The following is an 18,565-nucleotide window of genomic DNA, read 5'->3' as shown; positions in this document are numbered from 1 at the left end:
TGGTTACATGTATATAAACTAATATAAAGAGGGAGGCTGAGACTGATGCTTGCTGGAGACGGATCCTACTTTGTAAAAGTTAAAAGCGGAGGGGAATAAAGCCCCACAAAAGGGAATAACTTCTATGGAATGAGGATAATTTGCCCAGGGTGGCAGTGCCAGCAGATGACCCCTGCCAGGCAGGGGCTTTGAGTGCCCACCCGCATCTCCCGGGGGAGGGAAACACTTTGGCCACGGGCTGGGAGGAGAGGGCTGCCTGCCAAGTTGACTTTTCTTGGAATAAGCGCGCTCTTGGATGAGCTGAGCGCAGGAGGAGCGAGGAGCCCGGGGAGGGAGCGGAGCTGCCGCGGAACTCGGGACAGCGAGAGCGGCAGGGCAGGGCAGAGAGCGGCCAGCCGGGGATCCCACCTGCCGAGTGTCCGTGTGTCCGTGTGTCCGTGTGTCCGAGTGTCCGTGTGTCCGTGTGCCTAAGTGTGCCTGTGTCCGAGTGTCTGTGTGTCCGAGTGTCCGAGTATCTGTGTGTCTGTGTGTCCGTGTGCCTAAGTGTGCCTGTGTCCGTGTGTCTGTGTGTCCGTGTGTCCGAGTGTCTGAGTGTCCGTGTGTCCGTGTGTCCGAGTGTCTAAGTGTGCCCGTGTCCGTGTGTCCGTGTGTCCGTGTGTCCGTGTGTCCGAGTGTCTAATTGTCCGTGTGTCCGAGTGTCCGAGTGTCTAAGTGTGCCTGTGTCCGTGTGTCCGTGTGTCAGTGTGTCCCTCTGTCCGTGTGTCCGAGTGTCTAAGTGTCCGTGTGCCCGAGTGTCTGTGTGTCTGAGTGTCTGTGTCCCTCTGTCCGAGTGTCCCTCTGTCCGAGTGTCCCTCTGTCCGTGTGTCCCCCCGTCCCGCAGCCCCATCCCGGCTCGGCTCCTTCCCCCGCTCTTTCCCAGCCTCCCAAACTCTTCCCTCTCTCCAGATCAAGTTCCAGCGCTCCTGCGATGATCGCCCGTGGCCATTCCGGACTCTGCCTCGCTCTCTGCTCCTTCGGGCTGGCGCTGCTGGGGGATGTGTCCCGGGCTGTCCCCATGGACGATCAGGATTATTACCTGCAGGAAATCACCAACAGGGATCATTATTACTCCTTTCCATATCCCGGGGAAGAGTTCTTTCCTTTCACGGAGCAGCCCGGGGAGGAAGGACCTGTCCGTGCTGCAGAGACAGAGCAGCGCCCAGCGCTCAAACCGAGCAGGAAGGAGTTAAAACAGAAGAAGAACAACAAAAAAGGAAAATCCATTCTTGAAACGCCACCAGGTAACTTTCCACCTTCTCCTCCAGAGTCTGGAGCCTGTTGAATCTCCCGCTGACTGTGACTTTTAGCACTAATGAATATCCAGTTAATGGCAGTCTTGGTATTAATAACAATAAATGCGGTTGTGGTGATGACGATGACAACACATTACATTTTAATATCCCACAGGACAGACCTGCAGAACTTTCACATACTTTGAAACATTCTCTTTACTTGAAAGAGTTAAAGAGTCGGAATGTATTAATTCTGCTGTACTCTGGCTAGTGTGTGGACTTTTCCTTCTTAATTATTCTTAATTACACTTGGCAACTGGCTTGCTGTGAAAGCTGCTGTTCCATAAGCAAAAGAACAGAGACAGATTTCATAGTAAAAGGTGATTATATATAGTGACATCTCACCTGATCCCTTGTCACTTTAATCTAAGAGAGGTTGCTGAATTAATTTCACTTCTAAACCTTTGAATTTCTCTGAGATTTCACTTTGAAGCCCTCCAGAGGAAGACAAGTAAACAGAGATCTTCCTGGAAAAGACTAAGCCCTAACAAGCTCAATTTAATTATTGACCAGTTAAGTAAAGAAATTAAACAGCAATTAAAAGGCCTTAAATGGCCACACTTAATTCCATTTTCTGAAGTTTGCAGAAACTTGATCAGCTTTTACCACCCGCTTGTTCCCATTAACACCTAATTGCACCACCCCAAAAGAATAATCCCCTTCTGTGTTCCCTGTCTGGTAGGTACTTTACTGGTTTGGGATACTTATAAGTGAGTTTGCTCCATGAAGTTTAGAGCTGTAAAATTTGGGGCCAAATCTCACTCTCCTACAGCTGAACTTCCCTTCAGGAGGAAACTTCATGTTAATGACTGGGGCATATGGCACAAAATCTGTGATTTAGAGCCATCAGTACAGCAAAACAGGGGATCAGGGATTGTAGAGTGGCTTTTACTTTGTCCAGTGACATCCAGCAGATAGCAATCAAAATACTTTAAATTGAACGTTAACATTAATAGAAATTAATTAGCATTTGTGCAGCAAAAATTTGGGCTTTTATACTAATAAATAGTGATAAGAAAATGTAATTTCTAACATCTAGGAAACAGTTTGTGGGGCAGGGAGTGTGGCTGGTCTGGGTAACTCCAGGCAGAAGTCAGGGGTGGTGGCAGATGTCTGGGGAGCATAGACATCCGTGTCCCTGTGCCCTCAGGGCCCAGCAGCTTCCCCAGGGTGTGACACTGCCTGGACCATCTCTAGAACTGCCTGACCAGGTTCATTATCTCAGTATGGTCATTGCAGTCCACATGAGATCAGCTGAGAATGTTCTTGTTTCAATCTGTCACTTGTTTGGTTTTTTTAAATTAGGGGAAAAAAGGCTCTGCTTTCCACCTCCACAGATGGAATCAGGTGGATTATGACAGGACAAGGAGGAACCACTTCCCACTGCCAGGGGACAGGCTGAGATGGGAAATTGGGAAGGAATTGTCCCTCTGAGGCCCTGGCACAGGGTGCCCAGATTTGCTGTGGCTGCCCCTGGATCCCTGGCAGTGCCCAAGGCCAGGTTGGACATTGGGGTTGGAGCAGCCTGGGACAGTGGAAGGTGTCCCTGCCCATGGCAGGAAGTGGATGATGTTTTAAGATCCTTTCCAACCCAAACCATTCTATAAATTCATGACCATGGGAAACACTTGGATATTAAAGCTCTGTAATGAGGTTTTTGATTCCTTGTTGTGGTGGACAGCCGAGATTTCCATCCTGTGGTGGGATGTTCTGTGGTTCTTCTCTGCTTTCACCTTCCCTGTTGGCTTTTCCCCAATTTTCCCTGCACTTGGGGATTCACACTTGCTCCAGACATGACAGTGATGAGAACAGAATCCAATCCATGAGGGCGAAGTTCATTTATCTTTACAGACAGGCATCATCCTCGTTCCCTACCTGCTGTACTGAGCACAGGGGGAGATGCTCATGATGCACCACCAAAGGCAGCTGGAAATGGCTCAGTCCCTCCTTCCACAGCAAGTTTGGGCTCTTTGGACACAGCTGAGCTTCCAAGCTTTCACTAGCCATGTGCAATATGAGGTTTCAAAGCCTCTGAGCTTTTAAAAAAACAGCCAGAGGTACAACAAGCTGCTGATCTCCTCCACCAAACTCCTCCTCCTTGATCCAGGATATGGGTGATTGTCATCAACTCAGCAAACTGGCTGCTGGACTTATTTCTATGGCAGGATTCAGTGGATTTCCCTGGGAGCAGCTGAACAATTTTAACGGCAAGAGGCACAATAAGCCCTGAGGTGAGCACCCAGCGAGGAGAACGGGCACCACTTGTTAGAGATGTGAGTGAAAACAGGAGGGGTTCAGCACGAGGTGTCAGGCAGTTTGAGCTGCAGTGTTGAAAGTTCTGGCTATCATATTTAAAATCTCTTTTTCTCCTCACCCAGAGGCAGGCAAGGGCGAGGCTCTGATGTTTAGTGCCGTGTCCCCATGTCACCAGGGATCCGTTTGGAATGAAGATCTGAGAACCTGGCCCTCACAGAGATGTTTAAATACTAATACATACCTATATTTACTCACATGTGAATGTTAAGAAGCCAGTTAGAAATAATAATAGCAGCTGTCAAACAGATATCAATAATAATAACCATAAATCTGGCTGGGTTGTGCTTATATGTACACAACTGTGTTTATGCATCTCTCCAGAAGTAGAATTAATTTATTGGACATGCAGTAAATACCAAAATTTGGGGTGTGTGAGGTTTGCTGGCAGGCAGGACATGCGGGATTAATTAGTTGTAACAAACAATAGGCTGGCTGGGAGCTGGGATGGAGAAGGAGGAGGAATGGGAATGTGTGATGTGCCCTTTGGCTGAGCAGCTGGTCCTGATCAACTCCAGCTTGGAATCAAAGTGGAAATCAAACAGAGCAGGCTCAAGGACATGGCACTAAACTGATGACACACACTCCATTTATTTCAGCTAATTACTGAAGGTGGCCAGAATATAGATATTTGCAATCTGTGAAATATTAATGTAGAAAGAAATCCAGTTGATGCCAGTGGGTTTGCAATTCTTTGTTTAAAATATTAGAATCAATAGTTGCAAATAGTTCAGGTAAAAGTTGAAAGTATCAATCTGCCTCTTTGCCCTTTAAATGCCTCATAAATTAAGTGGTACTAGGTCATCCTTGGAAGGCAAACAGTTGGATTGACAGGTTTTGTGTATATAAACAGATTTCCATTTTCTAATTCCATCCTTGTTTGTATAGGCCTCTGTCCAAAGCCCATTCAAATCAGTGGAAAGAGTCTTGTTAATGTCAGTGTTTTTCTTTTATGAGGCTTTTAATAGAGTTTGATATATGGCGCCTCAGCTACCATCTGTGGGGCAGATCCCTTCAGAGTCTGGGGGTCTGACTACAGCCAAAAATTCATCATCAAGAGATTTATGGGGCTGAGGTGCCCAATAACACTCCTCAGTGTAGCCCAAATCTGCCACAGTGAAGTCTGTAATCACTTTGATTTGATCTACAAAACTCGTAGTTCTTGTAGAGCCATACCTCAATTCTGAATGTATTTAGAACATAAAGGAATGATGTTTATTTGCATGGCAGTGCTCAGAGTGGGGCTTAGGGCACATTTGTTCTGTATTTCAGAGATCTCCCAGTGTTTGATCTGTGCACAACATTTGCCTGTGTTTAGCTGAAATCAGGATTTCCTTTGTCTCATCTCATTTGGTGCTTTCCCCAGGCTTGATGAAACTCCTCAGATGCATCAGTGTTTACTTGCCCCATATTTGTTTATTTTCCTGCAATCTTGCCACCTGTTCATTAATGCAATTCTTAAGGGCTTTGGTTTGTTCTTTCTTGTTAATCCCTGTAGTGCATAGGATGGGCCAGGTCTTTTCTGGGACGTGTGTGTGAGGAGGAGCCACTGAGGGAAGGCAAGGACAGGATCAAATGGACAGTGCAGGCAAACGTGGAAATAATCCAGCAGAGAGAATTTGGATTTATAAAAATGGACTGATAGTACTTTAATTGAGATGTTTATCAAGATAATGAAAGCTTGGAGAGAGATCAGTGAGTGAATGAGGAGGGAAAGCTGAATCACAGGGTTGTTATTCAGGAAAAACTGGAGATATTTTGGTGTGAAATGGGGGCGAAGATCTGAAGAGTGTGTGAAGTTAAAAACATGACAGGTTTGGGGTGTTACTGGCATTTGTGTGGTGATTTTGTTCACTAGGAAGAAGAAATGACAGAGTGACACAAAAAGCATTGAACTGACAGCTGAAAGCACTTGAGACCTGGTCACCAAAATACACCAGCACAGAATTTCTCATGTGCTGGGGAACCACCAGTGCTGCTCTTTTCTAATCCTTTGGTATCTCCTGTCTTAAACCTCCTTTCTCTGAGCAGCCCAAAGTGGAGCACTCCTAGAACACAGATTTTTCATTTTAAAGCTTTTGCTTAAACTTCTCATAATAGGAACTTCTAAGAATGAACTTCCTGGCCCTAGGTGGATATCCCATGAATTTTAATACGACCTGTATTGCATCCTAATTGCCATATGTGACAAGCAATGTGGCTCTTAATGAGCTTTCTTTCATCTACCAGCCTCTATTTTCTCCTCAGCACTTTTAAATTATGCAGAATAATGAAGTGTTCACTATTCCATTTAAGAGTCCATCCTTTAAAGAATGTCACAACAAAAGAGGACAAGAGATGACTAAGAATGAATAATGAGCAATAGCCTTAAATTTGGCCAAACCTTTTTGATTAGCATCTTTCCTTACCCATGGCTTCAATGAATAATGCAACATGAAAAAGAAAAAAATGGGAATAAACACATTTGATTATGCAAGAGAAAACCACGTTCAAAGATAATTCTTCCAGCAGCCTTCTCTGAATTCAACCTCGTGTTTAAGGTGTGAAAAATATCTCTTTAAAAAACATCTCTTTTAAAAGGGGATGATTTCACAGAATAGATTTTAATAGTCTCAGCCTGAGCCTAGAGTTGTTCCTGAAATGCCAGCATATTATGAGACACTCATTAGCTAAATTCAGTGTTAGGGTTTAATGTTATTATCTGTTCAGTGAGCTGGCTGGACAGGTCAATCCCATGGCTCACAACCAAATTTCACTTATTTCTTTTGGGTTTGGAATGAAGGTTTCTGTCAGCTACACGAGCTTCAAATCTGTCAGAAAGATGAAGTAGTGGAAGTGGAAGCTGTGGAGCAGAAGAAGGAATTTCCTGAAATTTCAATATCTGAGCTGGGATTTTTAAGTCTTGTCTCATTCACTGTCTGTATAAAAAGCAAACTACCAAAAGACTGGTGGTGTGAGTACAGAGTTGGGATTTAAGTGTCATATTCACTCAGTGGTTGCTTGTGATTTTATTGTTATTATGCAAAGAATGCTCTAGATTTGGTCTTCTTGCCAGGCCTCTGGTGAGGTGTTGTCTTGTGGGGTTATTTGGTCTATGGAAATAAAAATCTGTGCCTTTAACACTGGGTTTTCCAGGAAAATGGGAACAAGTAAAGCTCTGATAGTCAAAATGACTTGCCTTTTAAAATTCACTTTTAAATTCAGTGCCTGGAACATGAAATGAGGATGTCCAGAAGAAAATGGCCAGCCCAAAGACTGCTGCTGTCTGATTATTTTCCTGATGAGGATTTCTGAGCCACAAATTCCTGCATCTTTCAGGGTCAAGCCTTGCTCCTCTGGAGCCTTCTCCTGGCTATTTCAAAAGGTGTTTGGTGAGATGTTTGCATATCTAATCAAGCAATGAGAAACACCTACATGAAACCATTAGTAAAACACACTGCAGTGCTAATTCATTACTTCTGATGCAACTACATTTATACTTTCCTTGTGGCACAGCGAAAGGAACATTTATGATTCCATTCCCTTGTGGTTTTAACATCCCACTGTGTGCAAGAACAGGGTATTCTGGATGCCTGCTATGTGCTGGGAGGGTTGGAGCACTCTCAGAGTGGAGCAAGGCATTTTATTCTTCATGCACTCGCCGGGCAGTGCTAAATCAACTTGACAGGTGTAAAAGGAAAACTGTTTCTCTTTTCTACCCCTAGCTAAAAATGGCAACGAAAAAAAGGTGAGAAAAACAAGAATAGTGAAGAGATGCCAGGTGGTGACTCAGGGAGTCAGAGTGCCTGTGAAGGGCTCGCGGGGAGTGTGTGGATCACTTAAGGCATCTTCAGAGCACTTGGGTTTAGTGTTAATCCCTCCAGCCCGAATTAAATTACAAAAGATACTCTGGTGAGTCTGCTGATAGATATCTAAAGTCCTCTTCTGGATATGAACTGCTTCCCTTCTGGTGGGGAACATCCCAGTGGCAGCCAGCAAGGCTTTGCACCATCTTATGATGGGTTAAATGGAGATAAGGAAAGACAAGGGATTCATTCCTTATTTGCTCAGTGATTTACATCATTTTTGCAAACAAAGAAAGGCTTTAAGTGACTTTTTGACTCTGGAGGGGTGTTTAAGGAGCTGTCTTCTAAATGGAAATCAGCCCCAATACACTGTGAAGCATAATTTATAACAATACATTTCAAAGAATTACATGAGATAATACTGCTTTGTCACAAGTGAAGAAACTCATTTTACTCTTGGCTTAGGAGGAGTGAATTATTTCCTATTCTGACACATGAATGTGCCCCAAACCTGCCCTGCCTGGGCTCTGTGGAGCTGCATTGCTGGGATTTGACATTGCAGAAAAGAGAAAAAAAGCTGGCAAGCTTCAAAGGACCACAGTGACATCCAGTAGCTGTGACTCGTGGCTGGAGCTGAGTTGATTTAGGAGTAAAAGTCCTCAGATAAAGGATTAATCCTCTGGTTTTTTTTGTGGTTATTTACCTGTAACTGTACAGATCTGTAAATAATAGTAAAGAATAGAGTTTTGCTCCTGCTTTCACACAAGCATTAGGAGGATGCAGTAATTGCAAAAGTGCTGCTGCATCCAACATGCCAAGCAAGGAACACAGTAAAAGTTGTGTACAGAGTTTAAACATAGATCAGTTACACGTCTTTTTACTTTCTGCTACACAGTGTATCTGCTCTGTAGCTTCCAGCTGCTCACATAGAAAATATGACATTCAATGTGGATAGTGGAAGTGATTATTGAGCTTTTTTACTTTTTTATAGGGGGGGATTAATTACTTACAGATTTATTTCGTGCTTTACTTTTTTTTAATGAATTGCCAGACAGACTTTTTTTGTGTGTCTGTACCTCAGCCTGGGGCTGCTGGTGAATTATTTAAGGTATGTACCTGGCAAAACTATTTTCCTATAATCAACGTGATTCCCAAAGACCAAGTCCAACTGAGCTCTTCCATGAAGTTGATAGTAAATAATTATGTGTATATCTATAGTCATAAACTTTAAAAGTATGGGAATTTTGGAAGTTCTACAGTGAGACTCAGTTGGATAAAGCACCAGAGTCATCTATTCATGTCAATTCTTTCTTTTGGACATGAGCAGCTCATCCAGACAGTGGCTTATAGACCTTCCTAAATCTGGTCTTCTTGTTTAGGTTATGGGGCTTGAGTGCTTCCTGAAGATGATTTCTTCCTTACTCTCCCATGTATCACAAATTTAGTGATTTTCTTGTTGCTTCCCCTCATTTTGTCTCTGTGGGATTAATCCTTCTGGCTGGGACCTAGGGTGAGCCCCCACCTGAGGGTGAAGCCCAAATTCCCTGCTTGTCTTCCAGGAGGTCTGCAGCCCCCGTTGTCCCCAGATTTGCTTTTTAGCTGTTTGAACTTTAGAAAGCAAAGCAGCCTTTGCTGAGCATCCCCTTCCTTTTCCACACCCAGGATTGATGGGAGATGCCGAGCCCATCCACCCCCGTGGTGTGCTGGGACAAGGTGTTGTTTGCACTGGGAACAAACTGAAACCCATCTTAGTCCCTCTTTCCCAGAAAACAGAGTATTTTTATGTCTTCCCCTTCAGCTACAGTGGTTTATGGTGACAGGTTTATGTCTCCTCACGACTTTCAGGGTGCTCTTAAAACATCTGTCAAAGGAAGGGAACAGTTCAAAGTATTTTGGAAGACCTGGATGTCAGCACTCCCTACACCACTGGTACAAACAACCACCCCTCAGGCCAGATTTGCCTTGAGCACACTCATTTTTCCCCCCTTCAAGATAATTTTTAACAGTGTTATGAATTTTCCTCATGCACAAGACAGAGGATGTCTGAAAATGAGGAATCAAATCTCAACCTTCCCAAAAATGCTTCATTGATTGATAACAGAAACTGCAATTTAAGCCAAACAACTTTTCTTATGTGATTGCCTAGAAGTAGAACTTTAGCCCTTGACAATGTGATTTTTCTCCTTTATTCCCTTAATTGCTCATGTACTGAAAAATACTGTCAAAGATTGGACTTGATGATCTTGGAGGTCTTTTTCAAACTTAATGATTCTGTGATTCTGTTAGAGAAAGCATTTCAGAAACAGAATTGTGCCTGTCATCACAGGCTGGATAGCCCCAGAGGACAGACCCAGTTTTATCCCAGAGTGTGCAAACTGAGCTGCCTTTAAATTCCAACCAAAAATTCCAATGAGAGCTCTGCCAAAAGTAACTCTGGGCTATATATGGTCTATATAGACGGCTGCTGGGGAGGCTGGAATTTCCCATGGTAAATCCGGAGTGGATTTGGATTTGTTACAGGATGGGGCTGTCCCAAGAACCTGGGGATGTGTCCCAGCCTTCAGTGATGTCCCTGGAGCAGGAGGCTTCCCCCAGGTGAGGCCAAAGCTCTTCCACTGCTGGGGAACAGAGGGATGAGGAGAGGAGGAGCCAGGCCCAGCACAGAGCCCAGCTAAGACAGAGAGAAAAGTGTCTGACAGCTCTCCTGGGGGATATTTTGTTCCTCTGGATCATTTTGGATCCCAGCAGAAGACTGCAGTCCAGAACTCCTGCAGATGAGTGGCTCACATCTAGACCAGTTCCTTTGCCTTTCATTAGATACATGGAAGTGACAAAAGGGGACCCCAAAAATCTTGATTCCATCTGGTAATGGAACAAAGGATTGGGGGATCATACAGAATCAGAAATGTGAGTGAACTCTGAGTGTTCTTCCAAAGACCTTTGCAAATGCTGACAAAGTGAGCCCAGGTACTGCAGAAGCCAAGAGATGGATGAAAAGCATGAGCCTCAGAGAGGAAAATGGATAAATTCCTCAGCTGCCAAACTTGCAGGAACGAGGGCTGAGGGATCCGAGGCTGGTAGCATGTGGGATACAAAAATCTGATTTGTTCCACATTCCAAATATGTACTTGGCTTTTTTGAATGCAAGTCAAATGGCAATCAAACATGTAGACCCCCCCCTGCTGCCTTACAAGAGGAAAAAAATGGGAAACTTTAAAAAATATTATAAAAAGTGCTAGTATGGAGTTACTGCAGATAAAGTGCCACAGAACTCTTTGAAAAAGTGAACAGAAAATAGCACAGAACTTTTCCTCTGCATCTCTTTCCATATTTCTGCTCATTAATCCTGAATCAGATTTTTTTCCTTTCCAATTAGGAAGTGGAAAAATGAGGAGTTTTAGGCTCAGGAAAGCTTGCCTTGAAGCTTTCCCTATTCCATGGCTTTTCAAGTGCAGAATATTTGTACTTGGCAAATACTTTTGGCTCCTGTGGATGGGAAGGAGGATGGACTCTCCAAGGCAGAACTGGAGTTAATAAGCCCCAAATCATGACCTGAACTTTTCATATTAACTCATTGATGTTTTGCAGTGGAGATGAATCTCTCGGTGACAATGTGGGCACTTTTCTCCAGGGAAAGGACGTCAAACCTCACAAGGCAATTGGTGAAAATTAGAGTTTATCTGAATGCACTCCTGGGCATTCTTCCTAGAGTCCACAGGCTAGGAAATGTGTTGCATTGAGCTTGGACTTTTGGGTTTTCAGCCTGGAGCAGGCAGACGTGAATGCAGTCAGTTTTATACTCACCAATAACTCATATTCCAATTCATTTGGAGCTCCTGACACACTTTGCTTTGAACCAGTGAGGCCTCCAATGTGCTAAATGTGGAGTCTGTGATTATGAGCCTTTGCTGGACCACGGCTGAATTGTTAAACAAAGCAGAAAAGATGTTTGGACAGGATGAATTTTGGGAATCTTTCACTGGCTGCGTAAGGCTGCATGACCATAGGAAGCTGGAATAGGGAGAAAGGAGCTGTGAACACTCATTTGGGCTGGAGAGGTGCCCACCCTTGGAGATATTTGTCTGAACCTTGCTTGAACTGCTTTATCTCCTTTGTTCCATTGCTTGGAGCTGGAGCTTCACACCAACATCCCAGCCTAAGCTCCAAACCTTCCCTACAATCCTCCCAGAGACACCCAGGAGCAAAATCTTTCTCAATTTTAACATTTCTCTTTCTGCAGCCAGGAAGCTCAGAGCCTTGAGAAAATGCTGAGTGTTCAGAATTTAAAAGGTAATAAGCAAGCTTTTAAATCCACAGGTTCCTGCTTGGGCTTGAGGCATTTTAAAATTTATTTATTGAGTTATTTCCATAAGGTGACTTTTCCATGGTTAGTTTAAAGGCAGGTAGAGAGGGGGAAGTTGAACAGAGAGACTCTGGTGTGTCCAAATGTCATCTTCACAAAGGACACATGAAAGCTGAAAGGTCACCTGAGAGCTGAAATCCTTGGGAAGATGAGCAAAAACTCAGGGAATCACACCTGGTGAAATGTGGGAAAGGGAGAGCCTGGCTGCAGAGCTTCTTTAAAAAAATCATACCTTTCTCTAAAATTACTTTGGGAACTAATTCCCTGTGCAAGCTGGGCTCTGTATTTAGGTTTTCCATATTTTCCAATGGGATTCCTGTGCTGCCCTGGGGTTTCTATCCCCTAAATGAGCCCAAATGCCAATTAGACCTCTTCCCAAGGGAAACCTCTCTCATGCACCCCTACAATTCCCCTCCTCTTTTTTAAAATTTATTTCTGGGTTTTGCTTTGGGATGTGGTGTTTTTGGTTGTTGGTTTGGGTTTGGTTTTTTTAAATAAAAGAGAGTACTCACACTTCAATCCAGACCTGGATTTGATTTTCTCAGATCTCAGAGATTTAGTTATTTTTTTGAAATGTTGCTACTTGATGCTTTGAACTCTTAAATCCTCTACTCTCAGAGTGCTTCTCAAGGGTGCAACAGCTTGGACACAGTGGGTTTTAAGGAAACAAGAAAGCTCTGTTATATGAGCTCCTAAATCTTTTGCTTTTCTACACTTCTGGATATATCCAAAGAACCTCTGGTTATTTTCTATGTGCACCTGGCCAATTTTTTTCCCCTCCACTGAAGCAGCTTTCCACTGTTTGGGATTTAAATGTATAAGTTCCATCTGATATTTTAGTGCTGTCTTAGAGCTGTGTGTTAAGGAATACTCAAGAATTCAAAGAATTCTGTGTATTCAAAGAATACACAGTCTATCAAATGAATAATCAGTTAAATCAAAAAGAGTAATTAAGTGAGAAGCAGGCAACCCAACCAAACTTATTTTTTCTTTTACTCCGCTCTAGAACTTACAAACTGATTCTTTTTTAAGGGTTGGGAAGGAGTACAAAGTTTGAGTTCAGGTTTATTGTAACCACACAACTTTCCTCTGGAATTGCTGTCTGAGCAACAGCTCCAGGCACTGTGAACACTTGTATGCCTTATGAGAAGTGTTTGGGTTTATTAATTTCTCTTATTATTTCCTATGAAATAACAACAACAGATGTCAAATATCTAAACTTGCCAGAGCAGACACACTAGGTCTTCATAAAACTCAGACCTTACACTTTATAAAAGGTTTTAAAACCAAGCTGGATTGGTTTGAGGTATTTCCTGTCACAGGCTCCTTTTATAGGTGGAGTATTTTTCCCAGATGTGCAGGCTGGCAGAGGGCTGGGCAGGGTGGCAGCTCCAGCAGCCCCTGGGGCTGGAGCAGAACCTCCCAGTGATGCTCCCTCAGGAGAAGGGGTGGGAATTCCAAGGGCTGAGGGTTGGCTTGGCCATCCCAGCCCATCTCAGGGTGTTGCTTGTGCACGGAGCTGTGTCCCTGTGTTCAGATGGCACCACCGAGGAGCAGCACAATGCTGGGAAGATTTCAGACTGACAAGGATGAGCCTGTCCCGAGGCAGCAGAGGAGAACTGGTGATCAGGTCAGGAGGAAGATCCTCAGGCAGGTCTCCCTGCAGATACAGACTGCTGCTAGTCTGCACTCTGTTGGCAATTGGAGTATTTTTAACTGGAACAATAAAAATATGAAAGGTGACATCTGAGCTCTCAGCTGAGATGAGTAATGACTCTCGGCTGCCTAAAGGCACAGCTCCTGCTACTTCATCAGCCTGGCTCTGGAGTTCTCTGGCTCACTTCAGGAGCTAAGTCAGAAATCTAAATGGGTAGAAAACAGCCTGTGAAACCCAAAACTGAAGAGCCAAATGGTTCTTATCCACATCCATGATTTACTGGTGTTAGGCTTTGAGCTACAGCGTCGAAGGAAGTCAATGCATCTGTTTCAGTATCATTTTCAACTCATTTTCTGCCTTGTTGAGAAGTAAAAAAATAGAGTTTTGTCTGTGCTGGAGCTTAACTGGATTAAAATTTGAATAACATTAAGTGGAACTGACTGGGAAGCTGCTGATTTCAGTCTTTCACAAGTGTAAATTTAGCACTTGGGACTGGAGGTGTCTGTAGCAGTGGGGATAAAATTTAATGGCTCGTCACTACTAATGAGAACTTCACAGTTTCTCTGGTTTTTCCTGCTCCACGTGTGTGGGCTTCACTTGTGTGCTTGGGAGAGTGAGAAGGTGAAAGCTGGGTGATACCAGAGTACTGCCATTTATTCCAGTGGCATCAGGTGTTTCCAGAGGATTTCTGAAGCTGTTCTTGTGTATCTCAGCCCCAGGTGAGCAATTCTGATTCTCAGTGTGGAGCATTTACAGCCCCTTTCCTGTGTCCTCTCCCTTGGATTCTTCCTTTGGGCCACCTCAAGTCCATGTTTTTTATTCCAAAAGCATGGCTGTTTTGCAAAATCCTCAAAAAATCCTCAAAAAAACCAGCTAGAATTCTCTATAAAAGTGTATTTCTAGGCCCAAGAGTTATGGATGCTTTCCAGTTTATTTATGTTTAAGGGATTTCATGACTATGCTGTCACTCTGCCCAGGGAATGTTCTATACCAACTATGGATATATTGGATATATTTACTGCTGTATAAAATTCCTACTACAGCTCTCATGGAGGGGAAGGGGAATAATTGCACCAGAAGCCAGTTTTACACTCATAAAACTTCTTATATATTTATCCTATTTTTGGTAAAATGCACTCAAATGGGATTGCTAATATGGTTAAACTTGAGATCTTCTGAGATGTCTCATTTATTGAGCCAGGGCTGTATCTTAAGATCAGAGTTATTTCTGTCTTGCTTTTGTACTTGTTAATAATATTCCAAGTTTTAATGTTTATTTTTGATGGCTACAATTAATGCTTTTAGTGTAGAATCTCTGCTCTTGCAGTACACCTCAGTGAAGTGGTATTTTTAGCTATTTTTGGCATGAAGATGTGTTTTAAATGGTAATTTTTGTCCTATACCCAGCCATTGTGCAAGTGGTCTGTCTCGGTTTTGTTCTCCATTTTTTTGGCTAAGTCTGTTTGTTTGGCTCTGGAAAAAAGAGGATGGTTCTCATTTTTGATGGCTGTACTCAGTTTTGTGGCTTTAGCTGGAATTGCAGAGAGTCTTCACCCTGTGCTTCAGGAAAAAAAAAACATCAGAGGAGACATTTAAAAATTAATAGCACAGAATTCAGCCTTTGTCAAAGCTCATCATAAAAATTAAGAACTGATACGATATTTTTCAGTCTGGGTTTTTTTGGCCACTAAAGAAAATGTATTTTCTTCAGAGTGATAAAATTAAATACTTTCTCTGCAGAGAGAGGGGAGATCTTTGCAGATATGGGCACAGATTGGTGCCACATCACAAATCCCATCCTCTGCCAGGCTGGTGGCAGCAGAAGGCAGCTCAGGGAGGGAATGTGATGTCTGGAGTTTAGATGAACCTCTTGAGTCTGGAGGCTTGGCCAGAAAACTCCCAGGCACTCTGGAAATTCCTGCCTCCAGCTGTGCCAGGAATAATAGAAGCTCTTCCTGCTAAATGTTTTGTTGCATCTCTAGCCAGCCACAACCTGGGCTTGTGAGAGAGCAAAAATGTGAAAAGTTAATGGGAGAAAATGAAAAAGTGTATATTTTTTGGAATCTCATTTGGTTTCATGTCAAACCTGACCCAAAGAATCCAGATAATTCTTCATTTTTTTCTTTATTTGTTTTTCAATCTTCAAGAGCAATCACCAGTGTATGTTGCAGTGCTGTGATAAATATTTCCTCCTGAGAGAAGTCCCTGATGTTGCAGACCTCAATGCAGCATTTGTTGCTTGTCCTGGAAAAATGCACAGCTTCAATGCAACATCAGCCCATAATTAATGTGTTAGGATAGGAAATTTTGGCCTCTCCTTAATTCTTTATTTGCTCTTTGATCTGGGACTGGAATTCAGTATTTTAACTTCTGTGCAGGGGATTTGTTGTAAGTGCACTTTGCTTGCTTTGCTCTTGCAGTGCCCTGGGAATGGGTTTTTTAGAAAAAGTAAATAAAAGCAAAATCTGGTTGAGGAACTTTCAGCTGCCTCAAGATGCTGCTTCAAATGATCTGGGGTGTAGGGTGGCAGAAAAGAAACCTGTAATTGTTGTTAGCAACACTTCAGATGCGAGCAGAGTCAGAAAATCACTCAGACTGAAATCCATGGACATTTTTCCAGGGAAAAGCTGGGCCATAGCAACTGTGGAGTGTGAGTCATGAACATCTGTGAGAATTTCACACTTCCATGATCACATCATCAAAACAGAGACCAAATTTGTACCCACCCCCCCAATGCCCTCATAAATAAATATAAATTATTTATGTTATATATATATATATGTAACAAATTATTCAGAAAATAGAAAACTTTATTCTGTTTAACTCAGCCCCTACAAAGGCTGTCCATCACAGAAAAGTAATCCAAAGATATTTTCATCAAGGTGAAGGTTGTCAGAAATGTGCTTTTACTGTTATTTCACCTTGCAGGGGCATTTCAATATTAAAGTACTTTGCATACCTGTGACCTAAGCATAACTTTAGCCACAGGAATTAGACTGCCAGAGTTCCAATTAAAAGTTTCTGCTGTTGGAAGATGAATTATCAACCACATTTTTCATAGGGAAACCTCTAAATTTAGCTGCTAGGGCAAAATTTATGATATTGGCCTCATTAAGAAATTTTTTGTGCAAGGCCATGAAGACCTAAGAATGGTAGGAACAGTATAATGAACATTAAAGTCTTAATTCCCACAAAATACACACTTATTTGTGTGCCTAATTTAGCTGTATCTGTAGGTAAAGCCACAATTTTGCCTCTTAACTGAATGTTGTTTTATTTAAACAAGACTTAAATCCCCTGTCTCCCCTGGGAGAGGAGATTGTCAGACTGCACAGAGCTGATGTTTCTCCATTTCCAGATCCCAGTATCTGTTCATGGGAGTTAGACCAGCACAGACTTGTAGGAATTGAAGAGGGTTACAGGTGTGGCTCTCATGGTATGGACTGAAGAGGAAACATGATGCTCCTCTCTGCCCTTCCATTTGAAAAGCTGAACATAGTCCAAAATTGATGGGAAATTCTCTCTAAGTAAAAGGATTGTTTGTCTGCTTTGCCTCTGAAAGAGGAGGACTGAATGATTTCCTAAATGCATCTTTATTAGATACAAGAGCCATAAAGACAATCTGGACTTATCTGGCATTTTTTATTTAAACCAGAAGGAAATAAAATAAGTGAATAATTTAGGCAGTAAAGATGACCACAAGTGTTTTCCTTGCCTGCTAATACAGTTGTGTGATGCAGAACAGCTAAAATTGCAGCACAGCAGCTGAAATGATACTGCAGGAGTGAAGGAAACCACTGTGGCTCTGCAAAAATGGGGTTTTTGACCAGAGCTTCAATTGAAGATGCTGCAGCAATAGGACAAAGCCATCTTGAGGATGAAGCTGCTTTCAAATATCCCCACACATGCTGAGATTGCAAACTGAGCCCCTGCTGGCTCGAGGAGGGAGCTCAGCTGCACATTCGGGAATTGTTCTTGCTATAGGCAAACCCAGAGTAAGAGGTAAATTCAGATTTCAAGAGATGAGGTGGAGACTGAGCTGATTCCTGGGTGTTTCCCCTGCTGATTTTATGGGACAGGGAATTTCCCCCAGTGCCCAGGGACCAGAACTGCCTTGGTGCCCTGGCTGGGACTCCTGGGAGAGGAATAATTGCCAATAATGGGCACTGAGTTGTGGCCATTTAGCATTGCTGTAGGAAAGCTGCTCTGGAATGAAAACCTCACAAGAACACACTTCCCCAGGCAACTGTTATCAACTCTGAATCCAAGCCCTGTCTCTTTTTACAGCCTGGAATTAATTCCTTTGATCTAGACATCTTATTAATGGCTCATTTCTGAAGTGAATACCTGTTCATGGCTGCAAATCACACACAGAATCGTGGTTGAATATGGGCCAGGAAAGGAGAAATGTCCACAACAGCCCCTTCCCTTCAAGCTTCATGTTTGATTTTTGTCTCTCTGAACCAGAAATGCTGTAGGTGCATTTTTTAAAAGAAGTTCTTATGTGCACAGGGCATGTATTTCAATGTCTCAAAGCCACAGTTGAATTCCCTGTGTTTTATAATGATTACATTTTCAGCTGGTTAAAGAAACAACCAAATAACTGGGTCATTTCCAGCTGAATCCATTATGCAGCAGATTCACACAATCTCTGGCCATTCCTGCTGTTCAATTCCTGCAGCTTCCCCAAAGGTTTTTTCAAACTGGCATAGAGAATACCAAATCATTAAGACAGCCCTACTGATTGAAGGGCAATTTTCATTGTTCCATGAAATATTTCTTCAAGTTAAATAAAATACATTAAAGCAATACTTTAAAAAGTAAAGTTTTATGAATGCCATAAATCAGTTTATTTTATTTTATTATGTTTTTCAAAACTAGGCTGTCCTGGTTATCTCCAGTAGCTTTTAGAAGCAAGGGACACATACCCCAACAAAATAATTTATCCAAAATTAAATTCATAGTATGACTCAGATTTTTTTTTTTCAGTAGTGATATGGCAACTTCAGGTGGATTTTGTTGTATTATAATGAATAAATTTGAGGTAATCAGAAAAAGCTATATTGAAAAATTTGTCCCCACCATCTCTGTACATTACAAATTGTTGTTTTGGTCT

The 18,565-nt window shown here is 42.7% G+C and overlaps 1 protein-coding gene across 1 annotated transcript in view; it reads left to right on the top strand.

Moving 5' to 3' along the window:
- Positions 1–364: 364 nt before the first annotated feature.
- CPXM2 (carboxypeptidase X, M14 family member 2) overlaps positions 365–18,565 on the top strand; it is a 68,236-nt gene continuing 50,035 nt past the window's right edge. Inside the window, exon 1 of the mRNA XM_014879628.2 lies at positions 365–1,280. Coding sequence (XP_014735114.2) covers positions 968–1,280 — 313 coding nt within the window. The 5' untranslated portion in view covers positions 365–967. The remainder of the gene's footprint in view (positions 1,281–18,565) is intronic.

Source organism: Sturnus vulgaris, chromosome 8 (genome assembly GCF_052056855.1).
Source record: "Sturnus vulgaris isolate bStuVul1 chromosome 8, bStuVul1.hap1, whole genome shotgun sequence".
Lineage (NCBI taxonomy): Eukaryota > Metazoa > Chordata > Aves > Passeriformes > Sturnidae > Sturnus > Sturnus vulgaris.
The sequence above is the reverse complement of the archived record's forward strand: the minus strand, read 5'-3'. Positions and strand labels throughout refer to the sequence as shown.